At 41.6% G+C, this 23,785-nt stretch overlaps 1 protein-coding gene and 1 long non-coding RNA gene across 3 annotated transcripts in view; both read right to left on the bottom strand.

Moving 5' to 3' along the window:
• Window positions 1-411: 411 nt before the first annotated feature.
• On the bottom strand, window positions 412-4,292 carry LOC115169748 (uncharacterized). Its single transcript, XR_003870920.1, has 2 exons — window positions 3,974-4,292; window positions 412-3,831 (listed from the first exon to the last, which is right to left on the bottom strand). It is a non-coding gene; the product is annotated as an uncharacterized LOC115169748 (long non-coding RNA).
• A 1,525-nt stretch (window positions 4,293-5,817) lies between these two features.
• Window positions 5,818-23,785, bottom strand: part of LOC115169746 (XK-related protein 4) — a 94,877-nt gene continuing 76,909 nt past the window's right edge. For both annotated transcript variants that reach the window (XM_029725662.1, XM_029725663.1), the window contains exons 2-3: window positions 23,158-23,357; window positions 5,818-6,981 (exon numbers count right to left, since the gene is read on the bottom strand). In XM_029725662.1, the coding sequence (XP_029581522.1) occupies window positions 6,023-6,981; window positions 23,158-23,357 (1,159 nt within the window). In that variant the 3' untranslated portion in view covers window positions 5,818-6,022. The remainder of the gene's footprint in view (window positions 6,982-23,157; window positions 23,358-23,785) is intronic.

Here is a 23,785-nt window from a genome sequence, read left to right as displayed (position 1 = left end):
CCTGTCTTAAACTGTTCCCCGCTGGTGTATAACTGCTATCCTACACAACACATTCATTATGCAGAGATACAGCCTCTTCAATACTGAATGAAGAGGTAAATTGCACCTATTATCTAGTATGCCATCATGGAAAATGTATTTCCCCACACCTACCTCTTTTGCATACTCAATGCACTCAAATGTCTATAAATGTGCTGTTCTTTTTTTCAGTCTCTGCCCATTCTGCGAACACTGCATTATATCAATAGCAATGCTGGTGGAATGCTGTATAACCAGTGGCTCTAGTGAAAATATATTAACCATAGTATAATACACATTACCATATTATAGCCTATCCCTATCTTCTAGAGTTGCATACACATAATGTGACAACCTGTGCTAACATTAACTAAGTGGAGGCTGACAAAATCACCACAGTGTACTTTATTAAATTAATTTTGGTACTTTGTGTTGCATTAGAATCAAATAAAAATTTACAAAATTCCAATATATACAAAAATGTCATGTTCTGTTTTAAATCTTCAATTTACAATAACATTTGTTTTGATCTGATTTAATGCATTTTAAGCACTTCAGACTTTCATCACACAATGCAACTTACTTAAAGACCAATAATGAACAGTTTTTTAGTTTTTTGCATTTTTGTCATTTAATACATCACATACACCACACTATTTGAATCTGTATTACATCATGTAACTGCCATCTTGCGGTGGCGACCTCTAGTCAACAGACACCCTTCACAATCAGGACTCCGAGAGGAATGTTCTTTTAACATATACATTTGCATACATTTATTTACAGTTAGATAGTTTTGTTTTTCAATTACTATTGTGATCCTCCATTTGCAACTGAGACACTAAGGACATCTGTACATTATGCTTTAGAAGTCAAACAAAATGGAATGCCATTATTCCTATGTTCATTCGTTACTGTGCTTGTACTAATGTGCTATAGGCTATAGGGGTGGAGTAGTATCATACAGTATATCACTGCTATTCATCTACATTACTAGTATCTAATGTTGATGTATACCTCAGAACAAAACTCAAACACCAATAATGGATCCAAATCTCAGACCGGAAATAATAGTAGTTCCTTTTTATTATTATTATTTTGTCTTCAGTATGACCTGCTACAAGAAGGACATGTACATTTGGGGGTAAAAGTCAGGGGTACCCATTTAAACTGTGAGCTTAATAGGTCTATCTTGCATCATGGAGAATTATATCATAGTATAAGCACAGTAACTTTATAGAAACACAATGCTATTGGGCCCTGAACAGAGAACTCTGATAAACCTAGAGACCACTTTGATGATCATAACCACACAACCAGGGGTATGGTGCACAAAAACAAATCCTTATGAGATTGAAAGAAATAAGACAAAAGCATAAATGTTTTCTTAAGGCAAACGAAACAGATCTAAGCAGCTTAAATCGTCACAACCATCAATTCCTCTTAAACAATAAGTGGGTTTGTTGACAAGTGCATTTTCCAGTCTGCTGTCTGATGCACTTACAGTAGTAAGCAGAATACCCTCCACCATCAAAACACTGAACACCATATAATTTGTTTCACATTTCCATGTATGATCTTGGTAAGAAGATCAGTACAGTATCATGTATGAATGACGTCAGAGGAGGGTATTCTGTTCAGAAACCAAGTTGAGGTAGGTACATGTACAATTTACACACTATTTCAGAGATGATGATGAACAACGGTAGTCTGCGATTCATCCCTGGATGTGCTAACGAACACAAATACAAAACAAACAATAAGACACCGTCCTGAAATGTTTCAGAGTGTTTCTGTATAGATGGGTTTTACAGATGGTGTAATAATCATTTCATCATTATCAACCACAAGACCAAATTCAATTCTCTCACTCAGTTGTGACAACAGGAAACGTATTTTCAATGTACTGATAATGACTCATTTGACCTCATCTGACCCTATAAAAGTCACTGACATATTCATATTTGACACTATGTTCAACCCTACTATTTCCTAAAAATAGAACAACATTTAGAAAAGGTAAAATTGTAAGTCTTGTCTTTTTAGGGGTGACGTATAGGGGAGGCCACTGGGTGCTAATTTGGATGGGACTAACAGCAGTTGTTCGCATCTGTTAATTATTCTCAATATACATGGATACTGAGGAAGCCTATGTGGATATCGCTGTATGAGGACACAGCTACACCAATATTCTGCAAAATATGACTTCAGTTTAGTCTAGTTGAGGCAGTGACCACAATAAATCCTCAACACTGGGACCCCCACTGAAAATGAAAACAGCAGTTGAAAGCAAACAACATGATATGAGCAAAACAAGATAAAATCTCATGTTAAAATGGATCAGATTGAGTGAAGGGAAGCACAGCGAAAGAGAGACATGTGCAGGGTGACATTAAGAGAATTATATACAAAATGTTTTATTTATGAGGAGATGGAACCTTGCCAAGTGACCTTCAATGATTCACTAGTTGATGATGAGAAATACGTTTTACCTCCATAAGTTTATCATCAGTGGCAGACCTAAATAAGAGATCCTAAATCGCAGTGTAGCCTTGTTTCTTGTTTCTTCCCAAAAATATGTAGCTCACATCCTCCGTATTCTCACAAAGGCTTTAGAATTATTGATTTAAAAAGTGTGCTCAGAATGAAAGAACCTCTCCCCATTGATTAAAAGATATTCTGTTGTATCAAATGATGACAAATATATGTCTGGATATGCAGCCAATCTCCCAAATCCACGGGGCACAGATGTCAACGTTCAACGTTCAGCTTTGATTGATATTTGCAGTGGAAAATTAACAAAACATTGAGGCCATTTGTTGCATTTTGGTTTTTAAATTGGGTAAAAATGAGACAAAATGTTTATGTGATGAGTTTGTGCTGATCCAATTAGTTTAGTCCTGCGTATAGAAGCCTTGTGTCCAAGAATCTAATAAAATCTGCAAAGTTGTGTGTGTGTCATCACACTACTGAATTCTGTTCTTTAACCACCATCCTCCATGCCACAGTGAGTGACAAAAGCCACAGTGTTGTGCCATTGATGATAATTAGCTAATTTCGAACCCTGTGCTTTCCTCATTTTCACCGCGGCCATTTGGTTTCGGTCTTCATTCTAAATAAATCAAAGCATCTCATTTCAAATGAAACTGGAAACAGATCGGTTAACGAGAGAAACTGAACAGATAAGAGTTGTTCTAATAAGGAGTGCTGCATCAATTAATGAATGCTGTTCCACACTGAATCCAACTCAGAAGTAAACAGAGCTGTGGACATGATTTTACCAAGTGCTTCTGCATGTATTACCAAAAAAAAAAACTTTTTAGAGAGTCTCTTGAACTTGTAGCAGAATTCCCTTTTGAATATTTAATGGAGTTGATTAAAACATACCACAGAACACAATGGAACAGACACTGTAACTAAGACAATTTGTGTAATGGCGCAGCAACAAGGCAAATTATGTGAAAACAAAGTAAACCATGTTCAAATGAAGAATTACCCGCCTACTAACGTATATGAACACTACAAATAATAAGACATTTCAACAAAAACAGTTGACCTAAAATATATCTATACCATTCAGAAGAGATAAAAAATCTAGCTCTAGTCGAACACAACTGGCACGTCTTACAGGACTAATCAGGAGCTTTTTCCCTCAAATTTTCACATTGAATGCCACGATTTCCTTCTGTCAATGTGCTCTGTTTAATTCCACTGACAAGTTTTCAGCTTGTTTTTTTCTCTCCTCTTTGTCACCCTCTTCTCTCCATACTTCAAATGAACAGGACGTAAAAAATAAGCACTTGTGACCTAGAACTGAAAAAGAAGGAACAAACTTTCAATTTTGTGCAGACACCTTTTCAAGATTTAAAGATGCAATGTTCTTTTTTAGATATCACATCCACAGTCATAGTGCCTGGGGCTTAAGTCAGAGCACAAAGGTGAAACACTTTCTTACCTGCTCAAAACACCATCTTGACACCATTCATGTTGGGTGTTGACAGTTACAATGATATCAGTGGTATACGCCCTAGAATTCCTCTGCGTGGTACTGATCTTGTGTTGATTATAGGCTACAGCAGCATTTTTGCACCATAGGGCTGAAGAGCACATCTCTAGTTCCTTGCACTACAATATATAGCTACAGACAAAATGACCACTGATTGTAGCATCTACACATGCCTTCCTGTGCCATGCTTTGTCTCTCTTACACGCACACGCACACACACTCTTTCTCTCTCTCTCTCTCTCTCTCTCTCTCTCACGGACGGACAGACGCACGCATGCACACACACACACATAACCACCCCCCCACCCCCCCAACACGCACGGATGGCAATACATTTTCACATCAGTTACGTACAACGTTAAAAAGAATGTTGCATCTTGAATCTGACGGTACATCCCGCAGGTGCTTCAGTTATGAGAGTAGTTTGGCTGAAGTGGCTGCTCGTCTGTGTCCTCGTCTCCTCCTCTCCTCTCCTCCTCCCCATACAGAACAGGTCTGTGTGGCCCAGCTAGTAGACTGATCCTTATCAGCCGGATGGACGCACGGCAGCCCAGACCAGAGCTGCACGAGACTGGACTGTAAATGGGAGCTGCCAGGAAGGTATTTGGCCTGCTGCCTTTTATCCAGGCGAGAACAAAGATGAGGTTTGTCCTTCAGTCTCTCCACAGTACATGAACATTTCGGTTTTATGTAGCATATCAACAGCATGATACCCAGGTACAGTACTCTTTCTTCAACATTGTATTCAAGTAAATAGTAGTTCTGCCCAGCCTCAATCTAGTACTGTCCAGTTACTGGCGGTCACAGCCACCGACCTGCAGACTCAGTCCACACAATCCAGTAGTTTCAGACCTTTTGGCACTAGCACAACATGGCTGATGACATCAGAACTTGGGACCAGTACACGTGTACAGTATGACAGACAACTCTCTAGTCATGTTGCTAATTACATCACAGAAATAACTAGAACCATCCTAATACGTATCAGGACCATTTGATGACCTTTTTTTATTAATAACACGTTCACTCTATGTATATCAGGGGATATTACTAGTATCTGTAAATGTACAGTATATCTTTGCAGATCTAAGATGGTGGTAGTAGAGATGACTGTAGATATTTGAGATGCCATAGGTAAACAGGAACCAGCAATGACCTTACATTGAGTACTTTGGTACTTTTGTCATATGAGGATGTGTATGGTCCTCTGCTTGGTTTCACCTGGTTGGCAGAGCTCAGACAACCTTCATAACCTATTATGAACCTTCATAACCCACCTATTATGAAGGGGCATGATGCCATTCATTGGAATGCTGCTGTTATTATGATCGACTATGGGGATACATTTGTATTTGTGTGTGCAATGGCCTTTTATTAAATAAGAGATTCCCTGACAGACGTAAGTAAAAACTACAAGAACAATAACGACAACATCAACCAAATTAAAAATAATTTTAAAAAAAAGTTTAGAAAACATGAATATATCCCTCTGTCACATCAACTAGTAAGTTGTGCCTATTCTGAAGTTGTAAAAAAAACAACAACAAAAAACCAGCTGGCGCACACCCAGAATAATAGTTTGTGTGGAGGTGCTGACTAACGGCCAATAAACTATAAACTATTAAAATAAAGAAAGTCGCACACTCCATGTATAATCTCCCAGCAATTTAATGGGTATTTACCAACGTTTCGGCATCACTGTGGCTTCCTCAGGGTGAGGAAGTGTGCCTTCCCCTGAGGAAATCACAGTGATGCCGAAATGTTGGTAAATATCCATTGAATTGCTGGGAGATTATACATGGAGTGTGCGACTTTCTTTATTCTGAAGTTGTAACCATGACAACCAACATCATGGTTCAATGCTAGTATGTATATAGAGAGAGCTGATACCGTATTATTGCCACAGTCCTGCTGTAAATCCGAGTTGATGGTCATCCTTTATTACAGTTGAGCATTTCCATGGATCCTTCATCCAGGCATCCAGGCAGCGGTGCAGGGCTACAGCGTGGTTTCGTACTCTAGACGCTCCTGAACAGTAGTGTCATCTTTGTACTGGAGTCTGGGTGGCGTGGGGGAACAGTCGATGGCCAGGATGGCCTTGCGTATACTCCTGTCCAGTACGTGCCTCTCCCAGGCCGGATAGCGATTCCGACACAGGTCTATTTTGATGACTGTCTCCTCAATGCGTGGGGCACGGGAGGACGGCGTGGAGGGGGCGGTGGGTCTCACCTGAAACACGGGCATACAACCGTCCCTCTCTGTGTATTTGGCGTCTCTGCCAATGGTGCCATCCCCTGAGATGAGGGGCACACCCCGATTGGACCTCAGCGAGTTGGTGGCCCCCTCGGTGGGCAGCATGAAGGCAGCGGTGGGGTCGTCCAGCACGAGGCTGGGCGAGTGTCCGAAGCGGGGCCCGTTGGGGTGAAAGAAGGCGTAGTACATGAGCATGAAGACGATGCCGGTGAGGAAGCTGCTGAAGATGACACAGAGGGCGGGGACGGCGAAGGCGTCGGTGCTCTGAGGGACGCGGTACAGGTACCACAGGGCACTCAGAGCAGTGTTCTCCAGCAGGATCACAAAGTAGTAGATGAAGAGCCTACACCGAGTACGACCCTCCTTCACATTAAACCAACTGAAGATGTAGATGATCCCCACTACCATGTCGAAGACAATCTCCTCCCACTTGGTGATGCAGAACTCCGTCTCGCAGTGGACTATCCAGAAGGTCATGAAGCACCAATGCAGGACGATGAAGATGCCGAAGTAGAGCTGGAACACGGAGGCGAACAGGGCGAAGGTGATGACCCGGGCAGCGATAGTGAAGAAATGCCAGCAGAACTGGATGATGACAGCCAGGTAGCTGATTGGCTTCTTGTCGTCCCGGGAGTCTCGCAGCGCTTTCTGATAGGATGCCAGGGCCCAGGCCAGAGACACAAGGGAGGCAGCCGCTGTCATTCCTATGGAAACACAGAGCGGGCAAAAAAAAAGAATTAGAGACTCAGTCACAATCACATTTACAGGCATTACATATTGGTAGTAATGTGTGGAATTTTCCTTCCTGTAAATCTGCCATGTGACAGCTTCTTAAATAATATACTATAATGTCACCAACGGAGGAGTCACAGAAAATGTGTGATGGAAAAATATATGTTTTGCAGGAAGTATCTAAGAAGAGCACTTTTCAAAGAGCATTGCAACACCAAACAGAACCAGGAGCCAAACTCAAATATTTTTGCAACAAACAAACAAAAGCCCATTTAGGAGACAAACAACCCTTAACCCTTAACTAGTGTCGATGTCCGCACCCACACGGGAATCGAATTAGCATAATAATAAAAAATCACCGTCAAAATCCGTCTATTTAAGCTAGAGATATCCCTTTCTTTGCATGGGCTGACCTTCCAGCCACACAGACAGTATGGTGAAGAATTTGAGGCTGAAGAAATTTGGCTTGGTCCATAAGACCCTCACAAACCCTTACAGATGCACCATTGAAAGCACCCGGTGTCACAGGAAGGCCAAGAAGATAAGAAGATAAGGACCTCAGCCACCCGAGCCACGGCCTGTTCACCCCGCTACCATCCAATAGGCAAGGTCAGTACAGGTGCATCAAAGCTGGGACCGAGAGACTGAAAAGTAGCTTCTCCCTCAAGGCCATCAGACTGTTAATTAAATAGTCACCACGAGCCAGCCTCCACCCAGTACCCTGCCCTCAACTTTAGTCACTGTTACTAGTCGGCTACCACCCGGTACTCTACCCTGCACCTTAGAGGCTGCTGCCCAATGTACATCGTCATGGAACACTAGTCACTTTAATAATGGAACACTGCCACTTTAAATAATGTTTACATACTGTTTTACCCACATCATATGTATATACTATATTCTAGTCAAGGCCTATCCTATTTAACTATTGCTGTACAGGTCATATTCTTCAGATATACTACATATTTCTAGCCATATACTATCCGTATTGTCTATACAGCCCATCACACACACACACACACACACACACACACACACACACACACACACACACACACACACACACACACACACACACACACAGCTGAAGTCGGAAGTTTACATACATTTAGGTTGGAGTCATTTAAACTCGTTTTTTCAACCACAAATTTCTTGTTAACTATAGTTTTGGCAAGTTGGTTCGGACATCTACTTTGTGCATGACACAAGTCATTTGTCCAACAATTATTTGTTAGGCTAATTGACATCATTTGAGTCAATTGGAGGTGTACCTGTGGATGTATTTCAAGGCCTACCTTCAAACTCAGTGTCTCTTTTGCTTGACATCATGGGAAAATCAAAAGAAATCAGCCAAGAACTCAGGAAGAAAATTGTAGACCTCCACAAGTCTGGTTCATCCTTGGGAGCAATTTCCAAACGCCTGAAGGTACCACGTTCATCTGTACAAACAATAGTACGCAAGTATAAACACCATGGGACCACGCAGCCGTCATACCGCTCAGGAAGAAGACGTGTTCTGTCTCCTAGAGATGAATGTACTTTGGTGTGAAAAGTGCAAATCAATCCCAGAACAACAGCAAAGGACCTTGTGAAGATGCTGGAGGAAACAGGTCCAAAAGTATCTATATCCACAGTAAAACAAGTCCTATATCGTCATAACCTGAAAGGCCGCTCAGCAAGGAAGAAGCCAATGCTCCAAACACACCATAAAATAGCCAGACTATGGTTTGCAACTGCACATGGGGACAAAGTACTTTTTGGAGAAATGTCCTCTGGTCTGATGAAACAAAAATATAACTTTTTGGCCATAATGACCATCGTTATGTTTAGAGGAAAAAGGGGATCGCTTCCAAGCCAAAGAACAACCGTGAAGCACGGGGGTGGCAGCATCATGTTGTGAGGGTGCTTTGCTGCAGGAGGGACTGGTGCACTTCACAAAATAGATGGCATCATGAAGAATGAAAATTATGTGGATATATTGAAGCAACATCTCAAGACATCAGTCAGGAAGTTAAAGCTTGGACAATGACCCCAAGCGTACTTCCAACATTGTGGCAAAATGTCTTAAGGACAACAAAGTCAAGATATTGGAGTGGCCATCACAAAGCCCTGACCTCAATCCCATAAAACATTTGTGGACAGAACTGAAAAAGCGTGTGCGAGCAAGGAGGCCTACAAACCTGGCTCAGTTACACCAGCTCTGTCAGGAGAATGGGACAAAATTCACCCAACTTATTGTGGGAAGGTTGCGGAAGGCTAAACATTTGACCCAAGTTAAACAATTTAAAGGCAATGCTACCAAATACTAATTGAGTGTATGTAAACTTCTGACCCATTGGGAATGTGATGAAAGAAACAAAAGCTGAAATAAATCACTCTCTACTATTATTCTGACATTTCACATTCTTAAAATAAAGTGGTGATCCTAACTGACGTAAGACAGGGAATTTTTACTAGCATTAAATGTCAGGAATTGTGAAAACAGAGTTTAAATGTATTTGGCTAAGGTGTATGTAAACGTCCGACTTCAACTGTATATACAGTACCAGTCAAAAGTTTGGACACACCAACTCATTCAAGGGGTTTTCTTTATTTTTACAGCTTTGCACACTCTTGGCATTCTCTCAACCAGTTTCTCCTGGAATGCTTTTCCAACAGTCTTCAAGGAGTTCTCACACCTTCTGAGCACTTGTTGGCTGCTTTTCCTTCACTCTGCGGTCCAACTCAATTGGGTTGAGGTCGGGTGATTGTGGAGGCCAGGTCATCTGATGCAGCACTCCATCACTCTACTTCTTGGTCAAATAGCCCTTACACATCCTGGAGGTGTGTTGGGTCATTGTCCTGTAGAAAAACAAATGATAGTCCCACTGAGCGCAATCCTGATGGGATAGCGTATCGCTGCAGAATGCTGTGGTAGCCATGCTGGTTAAGTGTGCCTTGAATTCTAAATAAATCACAGACAGTGTCACCAGAAAAGCACCTCCACACCATCATATCTCCTCCTCCATGCTTCATGATGGGAAATACACATGCGGAGATAATCCGTTCACCTACTCTGCATCTCAAAAAGACACAGCGGTTGGAACCCAAAATCTCAAATTTGGACTCATCAGACCAAAGGACAGATTTCCACCGGTCTAATGTCCATTGCTCATGTTTCTTTGCCCAAGCAAGTCTCTTCTTCTTATTGGTGTCTTTCAGTAGTGGTTTCTTTGTAGTAATTCGACCATGAAGGCCTGATTCATGCAGTCTCTTCTGAACAGTTGATGTTGAGATATGTCTGTTACTTGAACTCTGTGAAGCATTTATTTGGGCTCCAATCTGAGGCGGGTAACTCTACTTAACTTATCCTCTGCAGCAGAGGTAACTCTGGGTCTTCCTGTGGCGGTCCTCATGATTGACAGTTTCATCATAGAGCTTGATGGTTTTTGCGACTGCACTTGAAGAAATGTTCAAAGTTCTTTACATTTTCTGCATTGACTGACCTTCCTGTCTTAAAGTAGTGATCGACTGTCATTTCTCTTTGCTTATTTGAGCTATTCTTGCAATAATATGAACTTGGTCTTTTACCAAATAGGGCTATCTTCTGTATACCACCCCTACCTTATCACAACACAACTGATTGGCTCAAATGCATTAAGGAAAGAAATTCTTCAAATGAACTTTTAACAAGGCACACCTGTTAATTTAAATGCATTCCCGGTGACTACCTCATGAAGCTGGTTGAGAGAATGCCAAGAGTGTGCAAAGCTGTCATCAAGGCAAAGGGTGGATACTTCGAAGAATCTCAAAAATAAAATATATTGTGATTTGTTTAACACTTTTTTGGTTACTATATGATTCCATATGTGTTATTTCATAGTTTTGATGTCTTCAGTCTTATTCTACAATGTAGAAAATAGTAAAATGTTTTGACTGGTACTGTATACACTACCATTCAAAAGTTTGAGGTCACTTAGAAATGTTCTTGTTTTCCATGAAAACATACATGAAATGAGTTGCAAAATGAATAGGACATATAGTCAAGACGTTGACAATGTTATAAGTAATGATTTTTAATTGAAATAATAATTGTGTCCTTACAGCCTTGCAGACCTTTGGCATTCTAGTTGTCAATTTGTTGAGGTAATCTGAAGAGATTTCACCCCATGCTTCCTGAAGCACCTCCCACAAATTGGATTGGCTTGATGGGCACTTCTTACGTACCATACGGTCAAGCTGCTCCCACAACAGCTCAATAGAGTTGGGATCCGGTGACTGTGCTGGCCACTCCATTATAGACAGAATACCAGCTGACTGCTTCTTCCCTAAATAGTTCTGGCATAGTTTGGAGCTGTGCTTTGGGTCATTGTCCTGTTGTAGGAGGAACTTGGCTCCAATTAAGCGCCGTCCACAGGGTATGGCACGGTGTTGCAAAATTGAGTGATAGCCTTCCTTCTTCAAGATCCCGTTTACCCTGTACCAATCTCCCACTTTACCACCACCAAAGCACCCCCAGACCATCACATTGCCTCCACCATGACAGATGGCGTCAAGCACTCCGCTAACATCTTTTCATTTTTTCTGCATCTCACGAATGTTCTTCTTTGTGATCCGAACACCTCAAACTTAGATTCGTCTGTCCATAACACTTTTTTCCAATCTTCCTCTGTCTAGTGTCTGTGTTCTTTTGCCCATCTTAATATTTTCTTTTTATTGGCCAGTCTGAGATATGTTTTTTCTTTTTTTTTTCTCTGCCTAGAAGGCCAGCATCCCGGAGTCGCCTCTTCAATGTTGACGTTGACACTGGTGTTTTGCAGGTACTATTTAATGAAGCTGCCAGTTGAGGACTTGTGAGGCATCTGTTTCTCAAACTAGACACTCGAATGTACTTGTCCTCTTGCTCAGTTGTGCATTGGGGCCTCCCACTGTCATGCCCTGATCTGTTTCACCTGTCTTTGTGATCGTCTCCACCCACCTCCTGGTGTCACCCGTTTTCCCCATTAGTCCCTGGGTATTTATTCCGGTGTTCCCTGTTTGTCTGTTGCCAGTTCGTCTTGTCAAGTCAACCATTGTGTTTTTCCGTGCTACCAGGTGCGGAAATCCCGGGGGGGTGGGGGGGGACACAACCCCCCCATCCTGGGAAAAATATGATTTGTCCCCCCCAATATATCACTGAAACATAACTATGTAATTTAAATAATATTAATAATACGCAATGAAAGCAATTGTGCTGATTATAGACACTTAATAGCGCGTTTTTAAGTTTCAAAAGATTGCGACCCCCCCACCCTTTGCCTCACAATGGTTTGATCCACTGCCAATTCCTTAGTTGGCAAGGTAACAGAGGGGTCGTGTCTACTGTCTGAAAGGCACTCAATGCACGTAACTGACGTGAGGTTCATCCAGTCAATCGCACCAATGCAATGTTTTGTTTTATGTTGGCAGGGTTCACACAAACACTAGCTGAATATGCAGAGCTAGCGCGCAAATATTAACTATTAAGCTAGCTAGTACCTATTCCATTTATGTGGCGTCGTCAAAGATGGAATCTTTGCTATCGTCAATTTATTCCAAGATCAGCATGCAGATGATGTAAGTTAGTGCTTCAAAGTCCCTGTGATAAGGTTAGCGATAAACTGAAGTCCAAACTGAACAGAACTCTTCTACCATTGTCTTAAATATATTTAATGGTCTCGTTGCAAAAGCTAAATTGTCGCAAGGGAACTTTTATTTATTTATTTTATTTCACCTTTATTTAACCCGGGTAGCAAAGATTATAGCAAACACCACTGAAACGGAATTGGTGCTCGCTAGCTTTGCAAATTCAGCTATTGTTGGAAGCCAGCCAATATGAAACAAACTATTAAAATTACAAAAGGTTGCAGCATATGTTGTGTAAATGGTGAACTCATACAGCTGTCAACTTAGTTGTGTAGTTTTGGGTACCGGTAGTTAGGAGTATGGCAAACACCTTATTTCTTTGGTTCCTCAATATACATTTACCATATTACAATGTAGGCTATGTGTTACAGCACTACTTTTGGTGTCCCCCTCAGGAATTGCTCTTGAGAACATTTCATGTAATTGTCCCCTCCAAAGTTGATATCAGATTTTCGCCCCTGCGTGCTACTGCTTTTTCTTATCTCTCTTTTGCTAGTCCTCCCGGTTTTGAACCTTGCCTGCCTTGACTCTGAACCCGCCTGCCTGACCATACTGCCTGCCCTGACCTCGAGCCTGCCTGCCACTCTGTACCTCCTGGATTCTGACCTTGTTTATGATCTTTTGCCTGTCCACGATCATTCTCTTGCCTGGCCCTTGGATTATAATAAGTATCAGAGACTCGAACCATCTGCATCTGGGTCTCGCCCTGTGCCCTTATACCCACTCCTCTTTCTATTCTGGTTAGAGCCCGTTTACGCTGTTCTGTGAAGGGAGTAGTACACAGCATTGTACAAGATCTTCAGTTTGTACAAGATCTTCAATTTCTCACATGGAATAGCCTTCATTCATCAGAACAAGAACAGACTGACGAGTTTCAGAAGAAAGTCTTTGTTTCTGGCCATTTTGAGCCTGTAATCGAACCCGCAAATGCTGATGCTCCAGATACTCAACTAAAGAAGGACAGTTTTATTGCTTCTTTAATCAGTACAACAGCTTTCAGCTGTGCTAACATAATTGCAAAAGGGTTTTGTAATGATCAATTAGCATTTTAAAATGATAAACTTGGATTAGCTAAAGCAACGTCCCATTGAAACACAGGAGTGATGGTTGCTGATAATGGGCCTCTGTAGATATTCCATAAAAAATAAGCAGTTTCCAGCTACAATAGTCATTTACAACATTAACAATGTCTACACTGTATTTCTGATCAATTTTTAATGGACAAAAAAATAAGCTTTTCTTTCAAAAACAAGGACATTTCTAAGTGACCCCAAACTTTTGAATGGTAGTCTGATATATATATATATATATATATATATATATATTTGTTTTGGCGCTTTCCTATATCTCTCAGATAAAAGACAGACACTTCAAAACATACTTTCTTTTTATTTAATTTTGGACTATCTTTTATTCCCCATGTATGAATCTGTTTTTCAATGCGTTTCTATGGGCTAATAGAAGTAAGGGCAAATTCAATGTTTCATCAAATCATTTTGTAATATATTTTTTTATATACCTACAGGGGTCCTAAAATTCTAATTAAAATAGCTAAATGATCCTTGGTATGACCATCTTAAAACAATTCCATATGTTAGCTTAGTAGAAACCCAGCCCCGGGACCATAGACCTTAGGGGGAGGAACTGCATAGCAATATCTACCAATGGTGGAAAAAAAATAAAAATATATAAAAGTCAAGATACCTTAATAGAAAATTACTCAAGTAAAAGTGAAAGTCACCCAGTAAAATACTATTTCAGTAAAAGTCTAAAAGTATTTGGTTGAAATATACTTAAGTATGAAAAGTAAATGTAATTGCTAAAATACAGTGCCATTGGAAAGTATTCAGACCCCTTGACATTATCCACATTTTGTTACGTAACAGCCTTATTCCAAAATTGATTAAATAAATAAAAATCCTCAGCAATCTACACAAAATACAAGATAATGACAGAGCGAATAACAGGTTTAGACATTTTTGCTAATTTATAAACAATGTAAAATATAAATACCTTATTTACATAAGTATTCAGACCTTTTGCTATGAAACTCGAAATTGAGCTCAGTCGCATCCTGTTTCCATTGATCATCCTAGAGATGTTTCTACGACTTGATTGGAGTCCACCTGTGGTAAATTCAATTGATTGGACATGATTTGGAAAGGCACACACCTGTCTATATTAGGTCCCACCGTTGACAGTGCATGTCAGAGCAAAAACCAAACCATGAGGTCGAAGGAATTGTCCGTAGAGCTCAGAGACAAGATGGTCACTCTAACAGAGCTCTAGAGTTCCTCTGTGGAGATGGGAGAACCTTCCAGAAAGACAACCATCTCTGTAGCACTCCACCAATCAGGGCTTTATGATAGAGTGACCAGACGGAAACCTGGCACCATCCCTACGGTAAAGCATGGTGGTGGCAGCATCATGCTGTGGGGATGTTGTTTAGTGGCAAGGACTGGGAGACTAGTCAGGATCGAGGCAAAGATGAACAGAGCAAAGTGCAGAGAGATCCTTGATGAAAATCTGTTCTAGAGCACTTAGGACCTCAGACTGGGGCGAAGGTTCACCTTCCAACAGGACAACGAACTTAAGCACACAGCCAAGACAATGCAGGAGTGGCTTCGGGACAAGTCTCTGAATGTCCTTGAGTGTCCCAGCCAGAGCCCGGACTTGAACCCAATCGAACATCTCTGGTGAGAACTGAAAATAGCTGTGCAGCAACGCTCCCCATCCAACCTGACAGAGCTTGAGAGGATCTGCAGAGAAGAATGGGAAAAACTTCCCAAATACAGGTGTGCCAAGCTTATAGCGTCATACCCAAGAAGACTCGAGGTTGTAATCCCTACCAAAGGTGCTTCAACAAAGTACTGAGTAAAGGGTCTGAATACTTATGTAAATGTGATATTTAAGTTTATTTTTTATAAATTAGCAAAAAAAAATCTAAAAAACAGTTTTTCTTAATCATTAAGGGGTATTGTGTGTAGATCGATGAGGGAAAAAAACACTTTAATCAATATTAGAATAAGGCTATAACCTAACAGAAGTAAAAAGTACATACTTTTATATAGGAATGTAGTGAAGTAAAAGTTGTCAAAAGTATAAATAGTAAAGTAAACTACAGATACCCCCAAAAACAACTTAAGTGGTACTTTAAAGTATTTTTACTTAAGGACTTTACACCACTGATATCTAAATCAGTGAGTCTCCACAGCACAATTAGCTCAATATTAACCCCATTCTTTTCCAAGCTGCCTGTAAAATACAGCAATTCACAAGGCCCACTGGTGGTGTTTAGCACTGAAATATCTGAACTGAGGGACTTTATTGTTACTGGGTACTCAGTTAACTCCAGTAAAGATGGCTGTGATGATGGCAGAGGTCCAGGGAAGCCTGGCTGGAGAGTGATGACACTGGGTTTCTCTGAGGAGCTGGGTGCCATGGTTACTAAGTGCTCATGTTGCTGGAGTGATCGTCCTCTATCAAGAGTGAGAGGAGACCATCTCCTGGCCTCGATACCAGAGGGAGACAACAGCCCACACACACACACAGACTGACAAGTACTAGAACAGACATTAGAGAAAGAACAAGTCGACAGACTGAAATGACTGCATTTTACTAGCTTTGTGAAGTAAATTCTGTTGAATACATCTACTGTTTATTATTCCTCTGTAAACCCCTAGGGATTCAAGGGAAACTCTTTAGACTACAATTTGACTATAAACACTGAAAGCAGGAGCAATAAGAGGCTAATTGGCAGCCATTCAAGTTCATGCAACCCTTTAATCACACGGAGGAGGACCATATAAAATCCTGGGATACATCCCAAATAGTACCCTATTCCCTATAGTGCACTACTTTTGAGCCCACTATAGAGCCCCCCACTATATAGGGAATAGGGTGCCATTTTGGATGTAGACCTGGACCTCTTTCTGGCAATTATACAATGGTGCTGTTGGACCATGCCAAACGAAGATGGCTTCCCATTAACACGAGTGGCTCTGAAAACTTAATTGCAACAGCTTTGTATCCAATTAAAAGTTAAGGCTTATTTTCCATCAGGCTGTTCAGAATGGAATGTCCCCATTCGGCCCACTCTCCATTTCCTTTGGGAAGCTTAATAAACCATGTTATTCAATCGTTGAGCAAATAAAAAGTGAGGAACAGTCGTTATTACGGCGCATGACAGTCACTTACTCTTTGCCATAAGTCGAGGCAGCTAGGCCTCTCAGTAAACACACTTGCTCTGTTGCTTTATTACATTCTCAAGAGCAAAGAGAAAGTGAAGCGATCTGGTGAATGAAGACTGGTCGAGCTGCGCCGATAACCTCAGTTCATCCAATAGTCTAAAGGCCTGGCTGGGTGGACTAGGTTGTGCCTTTAAAGGTTCGATCAGATCAGACCACATTGAAATGGAGATGATTGCTATTCATTTTAACACAGCTCCCTTGGCTCCTCTTACAATAAAGAGTTAGAGCTACCACTGTGAAGTGGAGCCTCATCCACAAAGATCTGGCAACAAGCTGTGCTTAAGTGGGAAAAGTGAGAGAAAAGTGAGAGAAAAACATGATGATGGCGCGGAATACTTAACATTCTCTAGCCTGCACTGCTGTGGGAAAGATATTTGTCTGTCTAACCTAGATTTTGGGTTATGATGTGGCTGCTACAGACACTTTCTGTCCATATAGAAACGACCTCATACATAATCAATTAATTATCCTGCATATGGATTAGTAAATCCAGCTTCAAGAGTTGAAAATGAAAGCCACCCAAACACCCCTCCAAATGTAAACGAAGAGTTTAGATGAAATGGAAAATATAGGACATCTTCATGCTTTGATATGTACATACATTGAAGATCTTTTTTTAGTGCCTCACTCAAAACTCTTTTCCTCCTTGTGGATGGATGTTTATGTGGCACCACGGCTCTTCGGAGCATGCATTTTGGTGCAATATCAACCCTGTCACATTACTCAAGGAGCCTTACAGTATGGCAAAGTGTTAGCCTATTATCCTTTCTGTAGCTTCCCTTTGTGTAATGTCTCCTAAGTAAGTCTCTATGGGATTAAATTGAACTATATGCATTACTTATCTCCCTGTTCCTGGCCTTTAACACCCAGGACCTTTACAGTCAATTACATTTTGTTATCAGACGTGAACATATGGCTGACTCCTGCGCTTTCTAGTCAATTTCACTTCAAAGTCAAACCGAGTCAGTTTTTTAAGAGAGACGTCCTCTCTCTCCTTTTCAGGATGTCAGAACTGGATGGTGTGATGTATACAGTAGGACAACATGTTCATTAAACATGACAGAAAATAATTGTCTTTCTTCGTCCACCATATACAGTACATTGAGCTGGGAGAATCAGACGGCTGTCTGTCTATCTATCAATAATATAACTATGCCTTTAAGCAGATACTTTTTTTTAATGAACTGTATCTACTATATCGATTGGTCTATTTATTTACATGTGTGTATGTGCTTGTCATTGATTAATGACAGTGTTTAACCCAGTTAGATGCAGGCCAGGCCATTAGCTGTTGGCTGTTGGGGCATGATGAAAGGGTTTAATGACTACTGTGTGGAGTGGGATAATTAACAGGCTGAGGCCAGGAGTGTCAGGGGACTAGGAGGGGGCTGTGATTCTTATTCTGGAGCTAGGCCCTGCGTGCGTGTGTTTGTGCATGTCTAGCATGCGTTAAGTTTACTGCATGCGTGTGAGTGTGTGTGTGCTAGTGTTTCTGCGGAAGGAAGCATAGCCCCTCTGCCCTCACACACAAATGTGAAGTGCATCTCGATGAGGGGAGGGAAGCCAAAGCCAGAAGAACCTGTCTGGCTGGAATGGTCCAGTAGCATGCTTCCTGGTTACTGGGCTGTGTGATTTGACTGGTCATGTAATGCTCCTCTCCTCTCTGCTCGTCCTGCTCACAGAAGCTACAGTAATTTGGGGAATGGGGCGGGCTGGGGACCAGGGAGGAGAGGGGGTTATGTAAACCACAGCAGCATCACTGCAGCACAGTCTGGGGCTGCAACGTCCCAAATGGCACCCTATTCCATATGCAGTGCATTACCTTTAACCAGACTAGTGCACTATACAGGGAAGTGTGGGCCATTTCGGACAGCAAAGGATCTGCCCAAAAGTACTATATAAGGTACTATAGAGTATAAGCACTACATAGGGAATTGTCATTTCAGACGGAGCCTGTGTCTCCTTAGTATCTTCCACATGGCGGACTTAACAGTAAAATAACTAACTGATGGGAAATACCTGCTTCAGCAGCAGCAGCAAGGTCATTACTGTTGACAGCACTGGGAAATGGATATAGGAAATAAAACGCTCATGAGTGTCTGCTTCCTGGTATACTGTACAGTTGAGCTTTGTCAGAGTGGTTTTCTCCTCATCGACCCATGCCTTTGGCAACCATAGTGTTACTGATAGTTCCTTGGCTTGTCACTGCTTTTATAAAACGACACTATGGATTTCTCACTGCAAGCAACAGAGCTGTATAACTTAATCTCTAGATACTCTCTCAGTGATACTTAAAAAATATTCTCTGGTACTTTTGTATACTTTTTAGCTAGTAGCTCTGAAAGTATCACCACAAACCAAAAGTGGCCCCCGAAAATTGCGTACTACGTTACAAATGCTCTCTCTCTCTACTGTGTGTGCGTCTTATTAGCTGTTACTCAAATTGCGAGGGGCTGAAGCTCATTGGCTGAAACTTGAATTGCTAGGGGGCTGCCCCACGTGTGGGTAAATGTAGGAAAAAATGTCTCTACACAGCTTCCAGAAACACAAACAGACCCTATAGAGCCCCAGGACAGCAACACAATTAGACCCAACCAAATCAGTCGCTTTCAAAAGGTGCTATCTAGAACCTAAAAGGGTTCTTCGGCTGTCCCATAGCAGAACCCTTTGAATAACTATTTTTGTTTCCAGGTAGAACCCTTTTGATTCCAGGTAGAACCCTTTTGGGTTCAATGTAGAACTCTTTCCACAGAGGGTTTTACATGGAACCCAAAAGGGTTATAATATCGGGACAGCCAAAGAACCCTTTTGGAATCCTTTTCTAAGAATGTAGAGATTTCTTGGCTAACTGAGGTAAGACAGTAATTATGCTCATAGATTATGCATGTATGAACTACACATTGACACATCCAGCCCAAAGCAGCGGGTTTAAAAATGACTTACTAGTCGCCAAAGTACCGTAGCATGTCTTTAAATCTTAGGGCAACTTCTACTTTTATCTTCTTATCTGGTTTCAAAGGTTGAATTATACGACATCTGTAGCCGCTACTCAGACTGTGATGTCCAAAAATAAGTTATTTGATCTTCCTGAGACATCACACAGTATCTTATCGATGCATACAAAATGGAATTCCTTGTCCTGGATTGACTTCAAACGAAGTGAATGCTGCTCTGATGTGAAAGGAATCCCTAGCATTTTCAAGGTTGGAAGAATATGTCTCCTTTTTGGAAAATAGAATGTGAAGCGATTGTAGAATTACCAGAATATTCCTCATAAATTGGTCAAAATAGGAATGCAATGAGTTGAGACATCAGAGAGAGAGAGAGAGAGAGAGAGAGAAAGAGAGAGAGAGAGAGAGAGAGAGAGAGAGAGAGAGAGAGAGAGAGAGAGAGAGAGAGAGAAAGAGAGAGAGAGACTTCCACAAAGCTCTGAACAATCTGAGAGACAAGGCAAGAATTCACAAAATAGGACAAACACCAAATTGAGACTCTGCATGCATAATTCTGCAGAAAATATCCCCAAAAACACTGTCCCAGAAAATGAGGTGGAAACTGAGCTTCACTTCCTAACCTCCTGCCAAATGTATGACCATATTAGAGACACATATTTCCTGTGAAATTAATGAATTTTTTGTTTATTTCACTTTTGTTTATTATCTATTTCAACAGCTTTGGCAATGTAAACATATGTTTCACATGCAAATAAAGCTCTTAAATTGAATTGAGAGAGAGACAGCGAGAGAGAGAGAGACAGAGACAGAGGAGAGAGCGAGATCATGGCCGCATGATCAAAAGAACATCTTGCTTAACTGCAGGGATTTGAAAAACAGCCAGGATTGGCCTTCTAAAATAAATCCAGAACAGGGGAGAGAGTCAGACAGACTGTTGTGGTGAAGAAGAAGAAGACATTACCCCAATTAACTTATCTAGCAGAGAGAGGAATGAAGACAAGCCATTTAAAGAGCAAACACAGGGGGCCTGAGCCAGCCTTATCAAACACATTAACACACAGTTATTTGGAAAGGGAGAAAGCAAGCTCATCCTTACTATGGTGGGTGTTTAAACACAGGGGCTAATTCATCAGATTATATAGGCTGTATTGTTCTACCTAAATGCTTTAGACAAATGAGCGGTGATATGCCACTGGGTTAAATGGTTTCTTAACACAGAAGGTAGGACTTGGCTTGCATTTCAAAAAGCTATCGATGGTAGCTCACTCTTATCACATAGTGTTGTAAAATCTCAACACTATCTCTAATTTCTCCTGTTCTTTTCCAATATAAGAGTAACCACGTGAAATGTGTTTTCATATTCATACTATAGGCAACCAACTGCACTGTACTCTTAACTTCGGGCAGAGTTGGGTTGCTGAATACCCTTTATTTTTCACCTGGGGATAGTACTTATGATTGCAGTGAAGACAAAGTAGGTGGTAATTCAGGAAAAGTGCTGCAAGAGGAGGAGCTGGTTAGATAGGCCTCCTGGAGAATATTTCTTCTCCCAGGAAGGAAGTGTGTCACTCTGACAGAGTGTAAAAGAGGAAAATCTGACGACTGATGAGGGCTGGCTGACTGCTAGTGTGGGATAAAACCACAGTAGCTATGGAAACTTAGAGAGGGGTAGGGAAACATTATAAGAAATAATGAGAGAGGGAGAGCGAGAGAGAGAGAGAGAGAGAGAGAGAGAGAGAGAGAGAGAGAGAGAGAGAGAGAGAGAGAGAGAGAGAGAGAGAGAGAGAGAGAGAGAGAGAGAGAGAGTGAGAAAGAAAGAAAGAAAGAGAAGTAGAGAGAGCGAGCAAGCGAGAGAGACTGTCATGATTTTTTTTTATTATATAGCCCTCATCTTATTAGATGACAAGATGATTGTATGCTGTAAATATGTTGTTACAGTCTCCAGTCTCCTGAGAAATGAATGAGAACAAATGAATGGACTGAAAACCCCATACATAGAGACAGATTAACATGCAGCATCATGTCAACAGAAAGTTCCACACTCTCTTCAAATGGGAACGGTACTGTTGCAGTAAATAGTCAATGGAAAGGAAGTAAGAAAACCCTACAAGGGTTTAGACCAGGTATTAAAAGTGACCATTGATTGAGTATTTTCTTTTAACACTGGTCCTCCCTCGAAGCATTTGAGGAGTCCTGTGAGTGATGCTACCTGAGGTCAATCGAGGCTAGAGAGACCTAGGGGGTCCAGATATCTAATATCTAGGTCTCGTTGGTGATAGAAACCAAATGTATAACACACCGTACATTAGAGGAGCCAACATTGAACAACCACATTTTCATGTATTTTTATAGAAAACTGTTTATGAGCAAAACGGTATGGGGGACTGAAACTGGGAGGTCAAGCCAAGGTCAGTGAGGCTACATGGGAGAGTCCTCAAGTCTAGGTGAGCCGAGGATGGGAGGATCCACAGTCACGTCAGCATCCTATCTATTCTTTTTTCTCTCCCTCTCAAGCTGATCACAGAATTTCTCTCCTCTCCTCTCCTCTCCTCTCCTCTCCTCTCCTCTCCTCTCCTCTCCTCTCCTCTCCTCTCCTCTAACGTCAGAGGAGGCCAAATCTTCTTTAACATAGCAGAAAGAGCATAAGTGCCTCTTAAGTGCAGCAAAGACTCTCCTTCCAGTGACTCAGCACAGCAGAGAAGGCAGCGCAAAGCAAGACTGTGGAGTGGATGAGTGGATGACGGACAAGGAGAAGACTTGTTGTATCGTTTAAGCCCACAGCAGGCCTGGAAGCCTTCCACTGGCCTAAATGTGGCCAGCTTCCCTCCCCGTGTGTGTGTGTGTGTGTGTGTGTGTGTGTGTGTATGTGTGTGTGTGTGTGTGTGTGTGTGTGTGTGTGTGTGTGTGTGTCAGCCCAGTTAGTATAATTAAACATGATTCTTTGCATTCTTTGCATACATTATGGCTGCATTTCCAAGAGCAGACATTACATTGATGTGCTTCTGTTTACACTAACAAATAAGTATTCCATACAGTCCTGGCTTACAAAATAACACCCGGGTGGGTGTGTTCTTTTAAACTGTGGCAATCGATACATCCCAACCTGTGAAACCCTAACAGTGCAGTGGGACTGCTTTACAACAGACAGAATGGGAATAGTGAATGGGAGTAGTGAATGGGAGTAGTGAAAATTGAGTTTTCAGAAAGTATGTTGGATGGCCTGTGTATTTACAGTATGTATACAATGGCAGATAGGTGGAGTGAGAGGGAGAGTGTTAATACAGGGTGTGGTTCCAGCCAGTACCTTGGACGGCCTGCAGTTTGTGGGTCTGGATGATGATGCAGAGCTGCAGGACCAGCTGAGGAGCGCTCTCCAGGAAGGTGGCCAGGAGATGCAGCATGCTGACGTCAGCGAACTCGTACACCATCCTCCAGTAGAACCTCCAGCGGTCATGGTCCCCACTGCGGCGGCTCCGGATGCCCAGGTAGATGGCATGGAAATACCTGGAATAAAAGGAAACAATACATCCATGAGCCAAATTACAGTTCCACCGAGGATTTACCCCAGTGTTTTAACCAATAGGCTCAAACTTTTCTGTTTCAATCTACACAGGCTGGCACCCATGTCTCACTGGGCCATGACTCCAGTGGACCAGCTCTGACTTGGAGCCAAGGCAAGGCCCTGTGTACTTTTCAGCCAACATTTACATAATAAAGGCTAACTGTGGACTTTAACACCTTCTTACAAAACAGTCTTGATGATGCAGATGTTGTTGATTCTCCTCTGTCATGTCACACTCCTGATGAAAACACAATAACACTAGAGCTGACATTAACATAAACACTGGTGACACCCTGGTGTGGGGGTAAGTCTAGACGGAAAAGCACCAGCAGTGACCTTGTCAAAAAGTCTGGATCTTTTGGCGTAACAG

Source organism: Salmo trutta, chromosome 31, assembly GCF_901001165.1.
Source record: "Salmo trutta chromosome 31, fSalTru1.1, whole genome shotgun sequence".
Classification (NCBI taxonomy): domain Eukaryota; kingdom Metazoa; phylum Chordata; class Actinopteri; order Salmoniformes; family Salmonidae; genus Salmo; species Salmo trutta.
This window is presented reverse-complemented; position numbering and strand designations above follow the sequence as displayed.